The sequence below is a fragment of the Clarias gariepinus genome, chromosome 2, assembly GCF_024256425.1.
Source record: "Clarias gariepinus isolate MV-2021 ecotype Netherlands chromosome 2, CGAR_prim_01v2, whole genome shotgun sequence".
NCBI lineage: Eukaryota > Metazoa > Chordata > Actinopteri > Siluriformes > Clariidae > Clarias > Clarias gariepinus.
In genome coordinates this window covers 43,108,867-43,127,781 of record NC_071101.1, presented here as the reverse complement: position 1 = coordinate 43,127,781, position 18,915 = coordinate 43,108,867, and the positions used below count along the sequence as shown (strand labels likewise).

At 39.6% G+C, this 18,915-nt stretch overlaps 1 protein-coding gene across 1 annotated transcript in view; it reads left to right on the top strand.

The window, feature by feature from the left end:
- LOC128515110 (exostosin-1) overlaps positions 1–18,631 on the top strand; it is a 169,909-nt gene extending 151,278 nt beyond the window's left edge. The window contains exons 5-11 of the mRNA XM_053489143.1: positions 5,030–5,162; positions 7,710–7,828; positions 10,112–10,207; positions 12,810–12,899; positions 16,020–16,180; positions 17,117–17,288; positions 18,044–18,631. Of these exons, the coding sequence (XP_053345118.1) occupies positions 5,030–5,162; positions 7,710–7,828; positions 10,112–10,207; positions 12,810–12,899; positions 16,020–16,180; positions 17,117–17,288; positions 18,044–18,229 (957 nt within the window). The 3' untranslated portion in view covers positions 18,230–18,631. The remainder of the gene's footprint in view (positions 1–5,029; positions 5,163–7,709; positions 7,829–10,111; positions 10,208–12,809; positions 12,900–16,019; positions 16,181–17,116; positions 17,289–18,043) is intronic.
- Positions 18,632–18,915: the final 284 nt, after the last annotated feature.

Below are 18,915 nucleotides of genomic sequence, written 5' to 3'. Positions count from 1 at the left end.
ATGCCTCACTTTAACTTTAATTTTAAAACAATTTGGCTCACTTGAAAGGTTTAAACTCCACCTTTCTATTATCTATAATCTATGATGCTAAAATCTATCTACCATCTACTTTTTAATACAATAATATATATCTATTCCATGCAATAGGTTCTATAGAGTCTAATTAAATTGAACAGAAATTCTGTAAAACATCTTAGCAGGGTATTAGAAGAAACCGAAATAAACCTGGGTGTGACCTACAATAAAAATTAAGGAGACCATGTCCTGTTATTAATTTCTGCTCCTTTATTTAAGGGGTCACCACAGTTATCAACACATTTAATTTGTCAAACGTATTTATGCCAAATGCGCTTCCTGATGCAATCCTCCCCTCCATCTATCTGGGCTTAGGACCAGCAATAAGAATGCCTGGTATCCTTTGACTACGTTTGGGACACTATCTGGGAAACAAACCTGGGGCTTTTTGATTCTCTAAAGTCCCTAAAGGTTGATTCAGAGCCCTTTTACTTTTTGACTATTATCTGTTTGAGAGAACAGCCATGCCATTGAACGTGCCATGAGAGAAACTCTATAATCCATCATAGAGTGAGCAACATTTTTAAATTGTTGGGAAGCACAAGTAGAGCACTTGTATAATTTGTGAATATTTTATAGCATTGTAGAAATAAAAAAAATAAAAAAATAATGGGTTCAATAGAACTTTCTTTTGGAATTCTGTATAACGTCTAGTTCTGTAAAGTTCGACATGCATATCTTTAGTTTTTTACACCTTTATACATTACATACTACTAGCAAAAATATAGTTAAGCAAAATTCATTAGAATAAACACTAAAATAAACCAAAATAAACTTGGGTGTGACTGTATATACCATGTACTGGTAGCAGGTAACAAACATAAAAAAAAACCCAGGACAGAGCCTTGTGGAACACCTTAAAAATTTTAGATTTATGCCTTACTGTAGAGATAGAATGTTGTGTGTTAATAAGTTAGCTGTTTAAGTGTGCTTTAATCCTGTACTCAAATAAATAAAGGTCAAAGGTCAGATAGTTTTGAGGGGCATGTATCCCTGAAAAATTCCAAATTCCCTTGCAAATTGGTCAGGAACACCACAATGGTTGCCACAGCCATCTGTACCTGGAAGCCTGGAGAGTGATTGGCTAAATTCTTTTGTGTGGGAAGGGTGGCAAACCTTCACCCTTCCCACGCGAAAGAGTCTCACTATGATTGAAAACATCAATCATAGTGAGACTAGCCAATGAAGACTATCTGAAGGCTTATGCAAGTGAAATAAAATGGTAGTTGAGCAGTTTGAAATGTAATAGGTGGTTTTGTAGTTCAGTACTTATATAGTTTAAAACATACTGGTATCATCTATAGGGTTTATTTCCCTTTTTTTATTTATTGGTTCATATGCCATTTGGTTAAGTTGAGCAGCTCATGCCTACACAAACTCTTCAATTCGAAACACATTGCATGTTTGATTGTCTTTCGATTCTCTAAAGTCCCTAAAGGTTGATTCAGAGTCCTTTTACTATCTGGAAAGGGAAGGTTCAAAACCATATGCAGCATCTTAATACCTAAAAAAAAGAGACAAACCAAAGCTCTACTCAAATAGACTAAACACAGCAAATATGAATATTCCCTAAGTACAGGTCAGGAATGTGAGATTTCCACTGCTGGTCAGTTTGAAGACTGTGTACGTAATTTGGAAAACTCTCTAAAAATTAAACACTAGCTTATTGAGTGTTTACATGATGTTTCCAATCAGATGTTTCCAGGAGGTATTACATCTCACACACACAAACACTTTTGTGTTTGGTGTTTCTAGTCTTTGTGTTACTTGCAGTAATAAATTGGAAAAATCTCCATCACCAATTTTTCCAGCAGCTTTCCAGGGCTCCCCAATAATCTCTAATGATTCTCATTAGTGTTAATTCCGCAATAGCCACATTAGCGCAGAACAAATGAGTCCAGCACTCCAGTCGCCTCGTTTTATGCCATTAAATGCCTCTCTGGATGTGAGTTCATAAAGCATCAGTGTGAAATTCCACATCTGTCTCCAGACAATTCCACAAATATAGCCAGAGAGAAAGAAACTAAGCGAAAGGTGGCGAGAGAACAAAAGCGAAGTGTGAAGAACAAAACAAAAGGCTAAATTTGCAAGGGAAAAGATGTTCCCACTATGAGAGAGAGAGAGATTTAAAAAAAAATAGCAATAGAGTCTCGGGTGTGTAGAGGGATTAAAGCAAAGCTCGAGTTTTATGTTTCGCCAGCATAAATGTCACCAGGTGCATAAAGAAATCCTGCTGAGACTAATTTAGCCCTTATTCCATAGTCGGGTATGCTCGGTGTGCGTTTGTTTCTGTCTTTGTGTGCATGCATGGCAGATGCTCTAAACAAGGGGAGGGACTTATGCATTGACACCAGAGTAAATGAGGCATCCATAATACTCCATGGGATGCTCTGTGTGTGTGTACAGTAGGTGTGGATTGTTGTGAATGCTAGCAATTTTTTTATATACTATATATCCAATGGTTTCCAAACATATGTCGGTAGTCTTAGAATAGATAACGTGATGTAGTTGAATAATTGGTGGTCAGAATGGACATTGCATGGTGTTGTCTTTTACCCACCTGAATTATAGTGATAACCCACCATTATCTATACCACTGATCCTGTGACGGGTAATGGGAGATCCTGGAGCCACTCCAATTCACCACCAGCAGGTGAATTTAATAACATTGACCAGTAAACTGGTGACAGAATTGTGAGCACCCAAGGCTCACCCATGGCCTTAGATCCCAAAGGACAGCCCAACCTGTCTCTTTCCACGGAAATATTGATGCAGCATGAACTGCCAAAAAAAAGTCAATGCTGGTCACGATAGGTACCGAAAGGTATGGAATGACCCAATGCATCACAGCCTGCTGTACACTGGGTGGTCAAGGTTGTTGAGCTAGCCTCCATATTTTTAATGGAAAGATGGATAAATATAGACAGTTCTGGTTTAAATATTAATATTATATTTGTGGAGGTTTTAAAGTTATAGATCTTCATTAGAGTAGACACTTCACACACATCCTGTCATACTTGTGAGGACCTCACTTTAATGAATATTAATGCAGATAATTGCTATTTGTAAATATAAGCCTAACCTTTATGTGAGAAACCAACAAGATGTTTATACATGGAAGTAGAAGTTTCTTGTAACATAGCAGTTTTCCTTAGGGGGACCAGGCAAATGTCCCCACAATGTCAACACTGTCTGGATTTCCTATCCCTGTGGGGATTAGACCGGGATGTAACATGCTTTATCTCTCTCTCTCTCTCTCTCTCTCTCACACACACACACACACACACACACACACACGGGTCAGTGGGCTGCCCCAGAGTAGTAAATGCTGGGACACTTAATTAGACCCTGTAGTTGATCCTAATTGGCTGCTACAGCTTGACACAGCAGTTCTCCAGACTCACAGGAGACAGAGTCGTGCCAGAGCAGATGGAGGAACACGAACAGGGAATAACGGCACATTATTTTACCGACCTGATCTCTGTCTCTCTCTCTCTCTCTTACACACACACACACACACACACAAACACACACACACACACAAACACATATACACACATTCCCACACATGCAAAACCTTACTTTTGTTGGATTTTCCTCAGTATTCATTTTTATAAAAGGTAAAACTGTTCAATACTTCATGTATTTAGACTTTAAACATTAGGAATCGTGCAGTCTTTCATACTTTGAATTTGCAAAACGCGATGTCATCTTAAATTTTATTTTACTTGAATGTCCTCACTATTGCTGTCTATGTCGTTTTTTTTGCCACAATGTAAGGACCGTAATGTCCCCACAAAGCATCAGCATGTTGTGGAATTTCATTCCAGGGCTAGTATCTAGTATTTCTTTAAAAAAAATCGCTCTTTTATCTATTTATAGTTATTAACTAAAGTGTGGCTATATACAGTAATACAAAACAAGGTATAGTTGCTACAAAAAGGCTACGTTTACACTGTCAAATGTGACCCAATTCCGATCTTTTGCTCGTATGTGACACATATCCGATATGTTCTATGTCCATGTAAACAGGAAAAAAAAAAGGCATGCGTTCCGATATTTCGAGATCGGTTTCAGGCCTCCTTCATATGTGGAAATAAATCAGATATAAATCAGATATGTGCTAATGTGATTGTCGCGTAAAATAGACAGATCGGATTTCCGTACGATCAGAGTTTTGTACGTCATTAAAACTGCGACTTCTTCGCGGTTTAATGACGTAATGTTATTCTCCGGTGGAAGCGCGTGTGGAATTATAACATCGCAGGTGACATGGAAAAGCAAACCCCCCAAAAATTGGTGAATGAAGCATATGCGCAGGCTGCAATTATGCCGTTTTTTTCTCCTCCTCCATTTTAAAACCATGGAGACGTTTCACAAACTTTGCATATATCGCAGAGCGTCAAGCATACTTCACCTTCGCCTGTCTTGGCTAGTGTGACTGACTGACTTTTGTCATTAAGGCCAAAACTGTTACAAAAGAACACATTGGATCTTCAACATTAACAATCTGTTCGAGTCGAGTGTGCTCTTTACACCCCCCTGTGAATGTAAGTGTAGGTGTGTGCATGTGTGTGATATTTCATATAGGTTATTTTCATCCACCTAATCCAAATATCTCCTTATGGGGCCACACGCGGGCCCAGGTGTGCTGATTAGGAGGGGTGTGATTAATTAGCGCTACACCGAGGTGAGTTATCTGCTAATTAGAGGGAATATTTGCTGAGAGGTACTTGAGGCAAATGTGGTGCATCAAAAGAAAAGGTTTTATTTTTATCTTCCTCGAATTTCATTACCTGCTGACGAGAATAGAACGCCGGGTGGTAACATCGATTCCGTTTCATCGTTGTCATTGATTATTTTTTTTCTACTACAGCACGGAATCGGGTGTTTTATTCCTTATATTCTATTGCGTATTTAATATCTGGTGTGTGTGTGTGTGTGTGTTGAACAGATCATCCAGGACAGGATATACACCTATACATCAAGAAGCATGCTGATGTGGAACTCACTCCCCGGTGGACTCTACACACTCCCCCGGTTTTCTTCATACACCACCCTTTTCCCCTTTTACTACGGAATCCTGGGTAAGTAGGACCAAGTGTGTTTGTGCTGTGTGTTTGTGGTATTGATTTCCATCAGGCTGCGTGTCAGGTAACTGCTTTTGTGTGCAAGTGTGTGTGTGAGGAAGAGAGAGAGAGAGAGAGAGAGAAGAACAAGCAGAGGAAGAAGAAGAAGAAGAAAGAAAAATACCATGGACCTGTCTCTCCTGAGCATCTTCAGCTCCGAGCTGTAAAAGTCTGTGGCAGCAAAAATGAAACCGTAACTCAGACAGATGCCAAGCTGTCTCAGACAGAGCGAGTGTGTGTGTGTGTGTCACTGTATACCTGAGTGTGTGTAAAATAAAGGTGTATCTTTACCTCCACAACAACATCATGCAATATAGTTTCTTACGTGTAACTCGATTGCAAGTCACACAGCGATTTTCACACCTGTTTGTGTGTGTGTGTGTGTGTGTGTGTTCAAGCTGTCGCTGTGCTCCATCTCAGAGCTGTAAATCTGTAGCGCTGCCTTGATATACGACCTGTTTCTCCAGTGGCATCGGCACTGTTAGTCTCACTTTCCATAATTCTGATGACGCTGCAGGAGCAGCTCGGTGCGCTGATATATCCGCTGGTGCTCCGCCCTCGTAAATCTGTCGGGGTTTACACCGTAGCGCACACTTCTCATACAATACACACTGGGTTTTGCGACACCTGCAGTTTCTTTTTGTCAATCAGCTGAACATAAAACCCAGAGAGAGAGAGAGAGACCCTAAAAACATGTTTGGTGTGTTTCTTTTGAACTGGAACGGTTAGGCTAATTTCGCTAACACCTAGCGTGACGCGAGGCTTCTGTGTTGTTCAATTTGGTGTTTTAAAATCCTCACACACACACCTCAAACTGCATAGTCGACGATAGACGATCTAAAAACAGATAATCCTCAGGATTATTGACATGTTGAAATATTTTATGCGACATAGTGAATGCAGGAGTTTAAACTGTAAACAAATGATCAACACCAAGGGAGGGTATTTATATCACAGTTGTTGGGTGCCATTACTTTCGGATTCAATCAGATTTGTACGCTTATTTGTTAAAATTGCTTTCCTTCCGGTCATTAGCAGTGATTAGAGTTTCACAAAAAGTTCTTGAGATTTTAAAGTAAATACGATTAACGTTAAACTAAAACAATTATATAATATGAAGACAATCAATTAGAGGTCCTCGTTACATAAACTCATGGGATATGAACGACTGTCTCCAAACTGGATTTTTTCTTTTTCAATGAATATCACATGTAATGTAAATGCTCTTTCGAATATCTTCAGAATAAATCCATTTCTTTCTACAAATAAAAACTAAAATTGGATTTATTCAAGTCAAGTCAATAATAATAAATTAGCAACATAAATGAACAAAACGCTAACTAGCTTTAATTAGCTAGAGACCTAATTAGCTGGCTCGCTGGGACAAGACAGAGCGTAGAGAACTATCTACATTTTTATACAAAAGGGTGCGCGTGCAAACGTGAAAACAACATAACAATCCAATACTTTTTGGTAATGAGGTAACTGGTTGAGGTAATGAGTAAACAGTTAACAGTAAATGTTCCTTTACGTAGCAGCATGATTTTGGCGAATAGATTTCTATACAGTGTTAGCTACATTAGTATTGTAACAAGCTAATGTCAGACGCACAACATTTCACATCAAAGTACTCAAAAAAAACGTGTAAATCTGCTAAACCTGTTACCATCACGCTAACCGTAGCTAGTCATCCCGTACAAAATATTACACCGCTCTGATGTCAGGTCATACTACTGTATATACAATTTACTGTATGTGGTGGATCCTTCTTTAATAACTTCTTTTTAAAACTTACTTTAATAACAATATTTACTTTTTTTTTCATTTCGAATTATTCCACAGTCATTTTTACATTTGATCTTTAACGTGTCCTGGGAAAGTAAATGTCATAGAGCTTTAAAACGTATTTCAATGAATACTACTGAGAATACATTCATATTGTTCACGCTATTGGGGACAAAAATATACCTGAGAAGTGTTTTTTTTTTTTTTTTTTTTTCTGTCAGTAGCTTGATGCTTTCTTGATAAAATTGCTCACATGGGAGCCAGTGATGGGGAAGTAGTACACAGCTGGAGTGTGTAGCTTTAATAGGATCTCTGTGTCCCCATAATGATAGAAATGATAGGAACACATGACAGGCACCGCATTGTGGGGACCGGGTTAAAAAAAAGTGTATTACGGTTGAAGTTTGACTTTGCAAAATAAATAACTACAATGTGTGTGTGTGCGTGTGTGTGTGTGTGTGTGTGTGTGTGTGTGTGTGTGTTTTACTGGATTCTATATTTAATGCATGCATTAATGTCAGCTTTCACTCTTTCTTTCTCTCTCTCTCTCTCTCACACACACACACACACACACACACACACAGACTGGTCTTTGTATACCCCCATTAATTCAATTTGCCAGTAGGCTTAATTGCAGGCAATTAAATTCCCTGTGTGTGTGTGTGTGTGTGTGTGTGTGTGTGTGTGTGTGTGTGTGTGTTTGTGTGTGTGTGCATTCAGGTAAGACTCCTCAGCAGGAGTTCACAGCTGTTATCCAAGCAGTAGCGCCTCTTCAGTCTCCTCAGCAGCCCATCCTCAAGCTCATCATCGCTGTTGCCAAGTCCAAGTTCTGTGCTCAAGTGAGTGTGTGTTTGTGTGTGTGTGTGTGTGTAAATATTTAAATATGTATATGTTTATTGTTTATGATACAGGAAACCAAGCATGCGATTGGTTGTTACAAAAGAGGCATGTCCAGGACTATACTGTATACCGAATGACTCTGAGCAACACAAGTTTACATCTTCTACGTTTGGAACTTTAACAGCGCCACCTGCAGCATTGGAGCATGAGAGCTATAGAGCTATATACAGTACACACACACAGTGGGGCCAAAAAGTAATTAGTCAGCCACCAATTGTGAAAGTTTTCCCAAAATGAGAGAGGCCTGTTATTTTCATCATAGGTATACCTCAACTATGAGAGACAAAATAAGAAAGAAAAAAATCCAGAAAATCACATTGTAGGATTTTTTAAGAATTTATTTGCAAAGTAAGTATTTGGTCACCTACAAACAAGCAAGATTTCTGGCTTTCACAGACCTGTAACTTCTTCTTTAAAAGCCTCCTCTGTCCTCCACTTGTTACCCGTATTAATGGCATCTGTTTGAACTCGTTATCAGTATGAAAGACACCTGTCCACAACCTCAGTCACACTCCAAACTCCACTATGGCCAAGACCAAAGAGCTGTCAAAGGACACCAGAAACAAAATTGTAGACCTGCACCAGTGAAGAAATCAACTATGGGAGCAATTATTATAAAATGAAAGACATAGAAGACCACTGATAATCTCCCTCGATCTGGGGCTCCACGCAAGGTCTCACCCCGCGGGGTCAAAATGATCACAAGAACTGTAAGCAAAAACCGCAGAACCACACGGGGGACCTAGTGAATGACCTGCAGAGAGCTGGGACCAAAGTAACAAAGGCTACCATCAGTAACACACTGCGCCGCCAGGGACTCAAATCCTGGACAGACGTGTCCCCCTGCTTAAGTCAGTACATGTCCAGGCCCGTCTAAAGTTTGCTAGAGAGCATTTGGATGATGCAGAAGAGGTTAAGGTGAATGTCACATGGTCAGATGAAACCATAATAGAACCTTTTGGTAAAAACCCAACTTGTCATGTTTGGAGGAAAAAGAATTCTGAGTTGCATCCAAAGAACACCATAAATACTGTGAAGCATGGGGGTGGAAACATCATGCTTTGGGGCTGTTTTGTAACAGATCCGTGTAAAGGAAAGAATGAATGGGGCGATTTATAGTGAGATTTTGAGTGAAAACTTCTTCCATCAACAAGGGCATTGAAGATGAAACATGGCCGGGTCTTTCAGCATGACAATGATTCCAAAAACAACACCCGGGCAACAAAGGAGTAGCTTCGTAAGAAGCATTTCAAGGTCCTGGAGTGGCCTAGTCAGTCTCCAGATCTCAACCCCATAGAAAATCTTTGGAGGGAGTTGAAAGTCCATGTTGCCCAGCGACAGCCCCAAAACATCAACAGGAATGGGCCTAAATACCAGCAACAGTGTGTGAAAACCTTGTGAAGAACTACAGAAAACCTTTGATCTCTGTCATTGCCAACAAAGTAGAGTGTATTAAGTTGAAATATTGTTATTGACCAAATACTTTTTTTTACCATAATTTGCAAATAAATTCTTTAAAAAATCCTACAATTTGATTTTCTGGATTATTTTTTCTTATTTTGTCTCTCAAAAGTGATGAAAATTACAGGCCTCGCTCATGCTCATCCTCAGCATGCTCATCTTTTTAAGTGGGAGAACTTGCACAATTGGTGGCTGACTAAATACTTTTTGCCCCACTGTGTATATATATATAGGGGGCAGTGGTGGCTCAGCGTGTTAAGTCTCTGAGTTAGGGATTGGGGGTTCGAGCCGCAGCTCCGCCAGGTTGCCGCTGTTGGGCCCTTAAGCAAGGCCCCTAACACTGTGTGCTCCAGGGGCACCATAAAATGACCCCTGCCTAAGAAGCTGGGATATGCGAAGAATTGAAGAATTTCACTGTGCAGTAATGTATGTGTGACCGACAAAAGCTGAACATTATATATGAACTTATATATTAGTATATGTTTGTTAAAAAAACGGAAAAACAAATAATGACTTAAATGGTCTAAATTGCTGAGTTTTAAGGGTTACAAGTTATTAAAAAATAAGTAAAACTATGTTTTGATTTATTATAAATGAGTAAAAAATTTCTTGTTAAATTAATAACTAGTGTTTTTTTTTTTTTCTTTGACTAATTGCTGTGGTATAAAAGGAGCAAACCACTCCAGATGCGCTGTTATGGAAAATTTTAAAACTTGTGTTAATAATTCGCTTGAATTTTGGATGATTCCACCCTGTTACAGATCATCGTTTTGTGGAACTGTGACAAACCTTCACCTCCCAGAAGCAAATGGCCGTCCATCAGCGTCCCTCTGACCGTCATTGAGGAAGAGAGAAAGGTAGCGCAAAACAAAGACTATAGCATTTCCACACTGTGTGTTTGTGTTAGTTGTGTCCTTCATCACCACAGCCTACCTGAGACGCTTCCTTACCAATAGTCCAGCAGAAAGCATGTTGAGGACACGACTCGGATCCCTAGCTTGTGTCGGAATGAAACAGGGACGGTACATTTATTGATCTGTTGCTGTGGTCGGCCTCGGAGGGACACCGGGTTCTCCGTTCTTCAGCCTTCCGCTGCGTGTCACTGTGTTGGTAGATTTTTAATAAACTGACCTTTACCTGCAACTTTATATTACATCCTCTCAGGGGATGTACCGTGTTTTGTGTGTGTGTGCATGTGATGTTCTGAGCTCTCTTCTTCCTGCTCATCATTTTCACTCACATCACACCTTCTCATTGTGATGCAGAACAAGAGTTGGGATTTCAACGGATGAACCAGAGCCAGAATGAAAAGGAAAACTATGAAGCCAGAAAACACAAGTGCAATGTCTAGGAAATTACAGTAAATAAATAATGAAATACCTGAAAAACAAGAGCATATAAATAGACAAAACTTGACGAAAACAAAGATAACAAGCATCAGGTGAGATTAATTAGCAACCATGGTAACTGTTACAGGAAGCAGCTCTCAGAACCAAAAAAGGAAAGAAAAGAAGATATCAGTCGAGGGAGCTTGCAAAGCCTACTCGGAGACAAACTGAGACAAAATCCCCACTTATCATAGTTTCCTTTTTAGGAAATGTCAACCATATAAGGGTTGTGAGGTACAAAATGTGAAATCATGTTGGCACTTTGGACTCGGTTCACGGGAAATGATGACCATATACTGTAAGGAAGAACTATGATGATTAGGTAAATACTACCCCTTAGATTATATGAGAGGACATGGCACTCAATGGGAACAATGGGAAAAGTCTGCAGGAAATGATGGATCTTGAACACAAAATCAAAGCAGATACATACATTACGTTGCACATGTTACAATTTGTCCTCACCTAAAATTTTAATAGTACAAGGGGATCCCAAATTTACTTGACCATCTAAAAAACTAAAAATGCCCATATAAGGTATGCGAGGGAGAGCAATGGTTAGAGACAGAGCAGGCATGGTGTCCTCCACTACTGGACATCTTACTATTCTGTCAGAGCCAAATCTTCCAAGGAAATGCTGACCATATTAGGAGAGAGAGAGAAGAACAAATCAAGAAGTTTTGGTTAAGTCAACGAGAGACCGTCCAATCCGGTCCTCATTTTGTGCTTAAATTAAATGTCCTCCAGGAAACAATGACCGTATATATATAATTCAAGAACAGGAAACATTTACCATATAAGGAACACTAGAGGAGAACTTAGGTGGATGTTTAAGTATTGAAGAATGGATCAAAAAGATTTGAGAAGGTGGACATGACACCCTATGAGTCACTCTGGTCTTTCTGGGAACCAAATGTCCACTGGAAACCATGACCATATAAGGATAATGAGGGGTAAAAACAAATGAGGGATAAAACAAACAATGTGGAAACATTGTTTCCCAAAGACAAAAAAAAGGTTGTGCAGATGTAACACTGAATAGGAAAAAAATCATGAGGTCAAACACTGATTAGCTGATGTTCCCTTGCTTGGGTCCCTTTTTTTTTGGACTTTGACACACCTCATTTTCATGTACATGCCTGTACTGCTTGTGAACAGAAAAACAGCTCAACTGTACATATGAACATGTGATATGTCGTACCTTCAGGTGGATGAACTACAACAACAGAAGATCGACATCATGGGGATCCAGTCAGTCAAGTGCAGGAATCTGAGACAGAATAACAGGAAACCCAAGAGTTTTAGATTGGGGGGAAAAAAACACCTGTTTTTGTTTTGTTTTTTCTCTCAATCTGTTTGCTGATTTAATTAAAAAAAAATTATAATAATTACAATTCGGCCTTCATGGCCACATACAGTAGATTAGGGTTAAACAAATTTTCTTTGCTTTAAAATGAAGTTGTTTAAAGGACTCAGCCTCTCTAATTAAGCATCAATAGTGCAATTAGGGTAGTTATTTGCTCGGAGCAGTTATTGACCGGAATGATTGAACACCATCATATCAGTCTGGTCGACGGCGCGGTTTCTCGTCACGCTCCTAGATTCCAGCCCGCTAACAAATCTCCGCATGTTAAACAATTAAAGGTGCAATAAGCAAAACAGCACTTTCGGTTTAAGCTCAGGGTCGTAGGGCAGTCCAGGTCTGATTAAAAAAAATATGGAGAACGTATAAACCCCCCCACAGACTGAAAGTTCTACACATGAAGGAGTGAAACGTGTTTTGCACTCTGAAACGTGTTTTGCACTCTGAAGCGCTTCACAATTTGCCATATTCCACAGTGCGATTTTTCACATGACTGAGACAAAGCATGGAAACAGATGCTCCGATAATGAAGACAATGACTAAACAACAAAGTGGAGATGAAGTTGTTTTCTGTTTTGTTTTCTGTTTTTTTTTGTTTTTGTTTTTTTTTTTTAGAACGCACTACAGGGAAATTGAAAAAGTGATAACTGGAGGACTTTTTTAGATTGCTGTTGTCACTCACATGCTTTCCTGTCTTGGTTTCCTCAGACGATGAGTCGGCGTTTTTTCCCTTATGATGTCATTGGGACTGACGCCGTGCTCAGCCTGGACGAGGACTCTGTTCTGTCCACGAATGAGGTAACGACTACATCATATAATGGATGATACTGTAACATTATCGCAGACATAATAACGAATATTACGTTTGAATTTTTTTTTATTATTCTTTGTAAATACTTGTTTATGCAAAAGTTTTGTAAATGAACACAATTGACATTAAGATTACCATAAAGTTCATGTATTTTAATATAATTTGAGCTCATTGTATCGAATTATTCTGAATTAGCGTGTTTTTTGTAAAATAAAACATAAGATGAATAAATAGAACCTGACCTAACAACAAAAAATGCCATTAATCCGCCTTATTTTTGTCTCCGTTTTCATTTTCTGCTAATCAGCTTGCTTTCTTAGCGTAGACGTCTTTGTTATGCAGAGCGCGCTGCCCCCTCCCTCGTCGCCGTGTTTTGTGTTTGTGCACGCACTTTGTTAATGTCAATTCGCTCTCCTCAGATTCAATTAGCGCAGGCATGATATTTACACGGCGCGGGATCAGCGGGCTGCCTGGATTTGCTTTTAATTGCTCTTGGTTGTATAATTTAATAAGACAGTAGTGCGTGTCTAAGAAGGAGAGAATGAGACGGATAGACAGGAAGAGAAAATAAAGGAATGTAAAACAAAAAAGAGAGAGGGAGAATTACGAGAGGATGAAGAGAACATTTCTATTGGGAGATCTGCATTAGATTCCATCGGACTTCTAGTGCTCCTAAAGCACTGACGTTTCTTTATACACTGTTTCTGAATGTTAGTGAAAGTCCTTTTGATAGACCAAGGTTGCAAGCCAAAACAGATCAAGTTGAAATCAGCCTGGAGAGGTTTTGTATTGTTCCTGACTGCCAAAAGAAAATGAGATAATGATGATGATGATGATGATAATGATGATGATGGTGATGATGATGGTGATGATGATGTGGCCGATCCATGTTGGTAAACCCAAGGCAACCCTCCCAGACATCGGCAGCCGAAGGGAATCATGGGAGCCGGGCCATGGCGCTGACTGAGAAGTAAAACAGAAGAAAAAGTAACAGCTCGAGGTCTGAGAAAGTCTGGAAGATAAATAAATGAAGTAATTCTCTGTTTGTCATTAACTTGTGCGCTGCCGTTGTCAGTTCAGAACAAATGGAGCCTGGTTTTGGCCTGTTTCCTTGGCCGGAGGCAGGGGGACGTGGACGAGGGTTATTCATCACGCATGCCGAGTTCGGTTAGAAAAGCCATTAGGCAGTTTAGTGCTTACTGTCCGCATGTTGACGATGCAAATATAGTGTTATAGAGAAAACACGACGTGTGTATAATGGAAGAGCGCTGCCTTAACGAACTGATACACACACACACACACACACACACACACACACACTAGGTGCATGCAGTGTGACTGTACTGTCGATATCTGACTGTACAACAGAACTCTTACCATTCAGTCTTTAACTTTCACTTCTAACCAATGCCACTTTCACATCTTACTTTCTTCGTTTCTTTCTTTCTTGCTTTCCTATATTTTCCCCATCCTTTCTTCCTAACTTTCCTTCTTTCCTTCTTTTTTCTCTTTCTTTCTTTCACGTTTTTTCCCCATCCTTTGTTCTTAACTTTCTTTCTTTCTTTCTTTCTTTCTTTCTTTCCCATATTTTTCCAATCCTTTCTTCCTAACTTTCTTTCTTTCTTTCTTTCTTTTCTTCCCATATTTTACCCATACTCTCTTCCTAACTTCCTAATTTTCTTTTTTCCATATTTTCCCATCCTTTCTTACTAACTTCCTGAACTTTCTTTCTTTATTTATTTATTTCCCATATTTTCTCCATCCTTTCTCCCTTTCTCCCTTTCTTTCTTTCTTTCTTTCTTTCTTTTTTCTTTCTTCTCCAATATTTCCCCATCAACTTTTTCTTTCTTTTTTTATTCTTATCTTTTTCCATTTTTTATTTGTTTCTATTACATTTTTTTCTTTTTATCACTTTCTATCTTTTTTTACCTTTTTTTGTTATTTATTTTCCCATCTTTATTTAGCTGTTCTTTAATCCTTCCTTTCTTCCTTTCTTTCTTCTAACTTTTTCTTTATTTATTTCCCATATTTTCTCTACCTTTTCTCCCTTTCTTTCTTTCTTTTATTCTTTTTTTCTTTCTTCTCCCACAATTTCCCCATCATCTTTTTCTTTATTTTTCTTTTATCTTTCTTTCTTTCTTTCTTTTTTCATTCTTATCTTTTCCTTTTTGTTTCTTTTTTATCATGTTTTTTCTTTTCATCACTTTCTATCTTTTTCCTTAGTTATTTATATCCTTCCTTTCTTCCTTTCTTTCTCCTAACTTTCTTTTTTTTGTTTTAGTTCCAGTTACTTTTTTTCTTCTCGGTTTTATTTACCTTCCCTTCCTTCCTTAATTTTTTTGTTCTTCCATTTCTAACATTAAATGTGATTTTTTTTTAATTTACTGTATGCCGATAAAAAAAAAAACATGTACAATCTGATATTTCCTTTGACCGCCTCTAGCTGTGATTACAGTCATGAGATTGTTTCGAATAGCTCGAATAGGTTCGAATTCAAAGATCTTGCAGTGATGATGGGAGAGTCGGACCGCTGTGTGAGATTTTCTCCAGCACATTCTGAAGATTCTCGATGAGGTTAGGGTCTGGACTCTGTGGTGGCCAAACCATGTGTGAAAATGTCATTGTCTCATGCTCCCTGAACCATTATTTTACTGTTCGACTTTGATGAATCCTGGCAGCGTCGTCTCGGAGCATGGCCGTGTCATCACAGGCGAAAAAATCCATTGATGGAAAAATCTGAAGTATATTAATCACTGCAGTGACCATCCATTAGGATAATGGGCTTAATCCAGGTGGTGACTCTGTTTGACCTGGCAGTGTGTGTGTGTGTGTGTGTGTGTGTGTGTGTGTGTGTGTGTGTGTGTGTCATGATCAGTGAAGGAGATTTGTTTTCTGTGGTGGTGCAGAGACTTTATTCTGCGTGTGATTGATGTTCAGAAGTATGTTTTTTTTGTTTGTTTCTAATTAAAGTCTATGACGTCAGAGACGAGTTCACTCCCAGCCCTCGTCCTGCAGACGTCCTGTTTATAAGAGTGTCATTTTTGCTAAGTCTGCGTTAAAGCAGCCGTGCTGAGAGATCATTAACACCTTTCCCTCTGTGCACTCAGGTGGATTTCGCCTTCATCGTGTGGCACAGTTTTCCCGAGCGCATAGTCGGATATCCGGCACGCAGCCATTACTGGGACGCCACCAAGGGGAGGTGGGGCTACACGTCCAAGTGGACCAACGAGTACTCCATGGTACTGACGGGCGCCGCCTTCTACCACAGGTACCAGATCAGCACCCCGAGGGCTGTGTGGGGAGTTTAATCAGAGTGTGTGTGTGTGTGTGTGTGTGTGAGACAGAGAGAGCTCTCAGACACAGTGTGATATAAATGTTTGCACTGACAGGTTCAGTGGGAGATCTCAGAGATCTATAGCGCAGGTGAGACAGCGATCACAGTTTGTTTTAAACTGAAGGCCCCTCTGATCATTTTTCACACACACACACACACACACACACAGAAGACAGTTTTACAGACGCAGCACTTTGCATAAGATGTGGTGTGGAAAAGACAGAAATGACAAACATTTCATTTAGATTAACAACAGCTGGATCTCTCTATTTCTTTCATTTGTTTTCTTTATTTCATATTTGTTTCTTCTACTGTTTGCTTTCTTTCATGCTATTTATTTATTTTTCTATCATCTATCTTGCTTTTTTTCTTTTATGTCCATTGTTTTTTTCTTTCTTTCTTTCTTTCTTTCTTTCTTTCTTTCCCCATTTTAATTTCCCCTTTTTTTCATCTTTTATTTCTTTTCTCTATTTCTTTTTTTTTCTTTCTTTTTTTTCTCTTTCTTGCTTTTTTCTTTCTTTAATTGTTTATTTATTTATTTATTACTTATTTTACTTCTCTTTATGTTTTTCTTTTTCTTCCTTCTTTTCTTTCCCTTTTGTATGTACTTCATTTAATTTCTTTCTTTCTTAATTTATTTATTTATTCATTTATTTATTACCCATTTTATTTATCTTTCTTTCTTTCTTGTCCATGCTTTATCGTTGTTTCTTTTGTCTTCCTTCCATCCTTTCCACATTTTATTTCCCTTTTGTATTTTTTCTCCCACACATTTTTGTTTCCTTCTTTCTTTCCCCATTTTAATCTCTCTCTCTCTCTCTCCCTCCTTTTCTCTCTCTCTCTCTCTCTCTCTCTCTCTCCCTCTCTCAGGTACTATCATTTCCTCTACACTCACTACCTGCCCGGTCGTCTCCTCTCCATGGTCGACCAGCTCGCCAACTGTGAGGACATTCTTATGAACTTCCTCATCTCCACGGTAACCAAGCTGCCACCAATCAAAGTCACACAGAAGAAACAGTACAAGGAGACGATGATGCAACAGGTCTGTGTGTGTGTGTGTGTGTGTGTGTGTGTGTGTGTGTGTGTTATATACGTGTGTGTGTGTGTGTGTTAAATGTGTGTGAGCCAGGCGGATCCAATGCAGCAGTGAGGATGGCAGAAGTCAGGACTGATAGATGGATTGCTCTGGGGCAGTGTGTGTGTGTGTGTGTGTGTGTGTGTGTGTGTGTGTGTGTGTCTGGCTGCTCACTGACTCAGCAGTATATCCCTTTTGACAAATGTCTCGATCTCCAAGTCTAGTGTTCAAGTTGGACAGTTAGGGCTCAGGCTCCGGATAGAAGATTCCACCAGATGGCAGGTGGATGAAGTGTCCATGGGGGGGGTAGGGGGGGCATGGGGGGGGGTAGGACAGGTCATCCATAAAGCCGGTGTCTGTGCAGATAGAGCATTTACTCCTCTCTCTCTCTGGAGGGAAAAACACCCCAGTGATGTTTTCTGCTTTTTCTTCATCAACCTGTCAAGTCCTGAAATGTTTATATCAGACAGTGATGCGGTCACTCTCCCTGCTCTCTACGGTCTGTCTGACGCTAAATCACTCTTCGCTCAGTCTGTCCAAGCCAAACACCTGGTATTTACTGAACAACTGGAATTAGCCTCCACCCTGTCACGCATCTCTTAGCATTTATTATATAATCTCATTAGGAGAGATGTATTAAAGTGAATGTTCTAGAGTTGACTTGTGGCTTAGTCCCTCTGTCTCTCCTTGTCTCTCTCTGTCTCTCTCTGTCTCTCACTCAGGGTTCGAAGTCATCGCGCTGGGCTGACCCGGACCACTTCGCCCAGCGGCAGTCCTGCATGAACTCCTTCGCTGCGTGGTTCGGCTTCATGCCACTCATTCACTCGCAGCTCCGTTTGGATCCCGTCCTGTTCAAAGACCAGGTCTCCATCCTGCGCAAGAAATACAGAGACATCGAGAGACTATAGAGACGCGTGACTCAGCCTCGGAGACCTCGGTTCAACACCGACGTCTGGAATCTATGGATGCTTTTTATGAGTCATGTGCTGATTGGCATGGACTTGGCCTCACGCATATAACTTCTGCAAAGTCATTTCATTTAAAATATATGCAACTCCAGGTTTTGTCTTCTCTAATGGCTCCAATGGGGGTATCTGAGAATTCAGCACCAAGGACTTTCCATCCTCGTCATTACAGTCCATTGCAGAGCCAGTCGTTACTAATAGGACCCACTCGTAAAAAAGGAAGGATGGCCGAAGTCGAGGTCACGGGAATGACGCCCGAAATCACACCAATGCCTGCAATATGTACATTTAGTTCCCTTATTTTTTGTACGATTTTGCCTTTTTTAAAAGAAGTCTAAAGTCAAATAAAATCTCTGAATGCTATAGAAAAAAGGACTGCTGATTAAGTGTGTCTCGGCTCATGTCTCTGAGATGACAAACAGCCTGATTTTGATGACTCGGTTTTCCTGCCAGGGTTTATTTCTGGTGCATTGTAATAGAAAGTGGTTTACACTGAGGACAGGTTGGTGAAATGTTTTCCCTTTGCAGTCATTCTTACTGTACCTTTCGAATATTAGATGTATATTACTTAAAGAGAAGATTTGTGTTGGTGTGTGTGCGCGCATGTTAAACACTTTCTGAGGACCAAA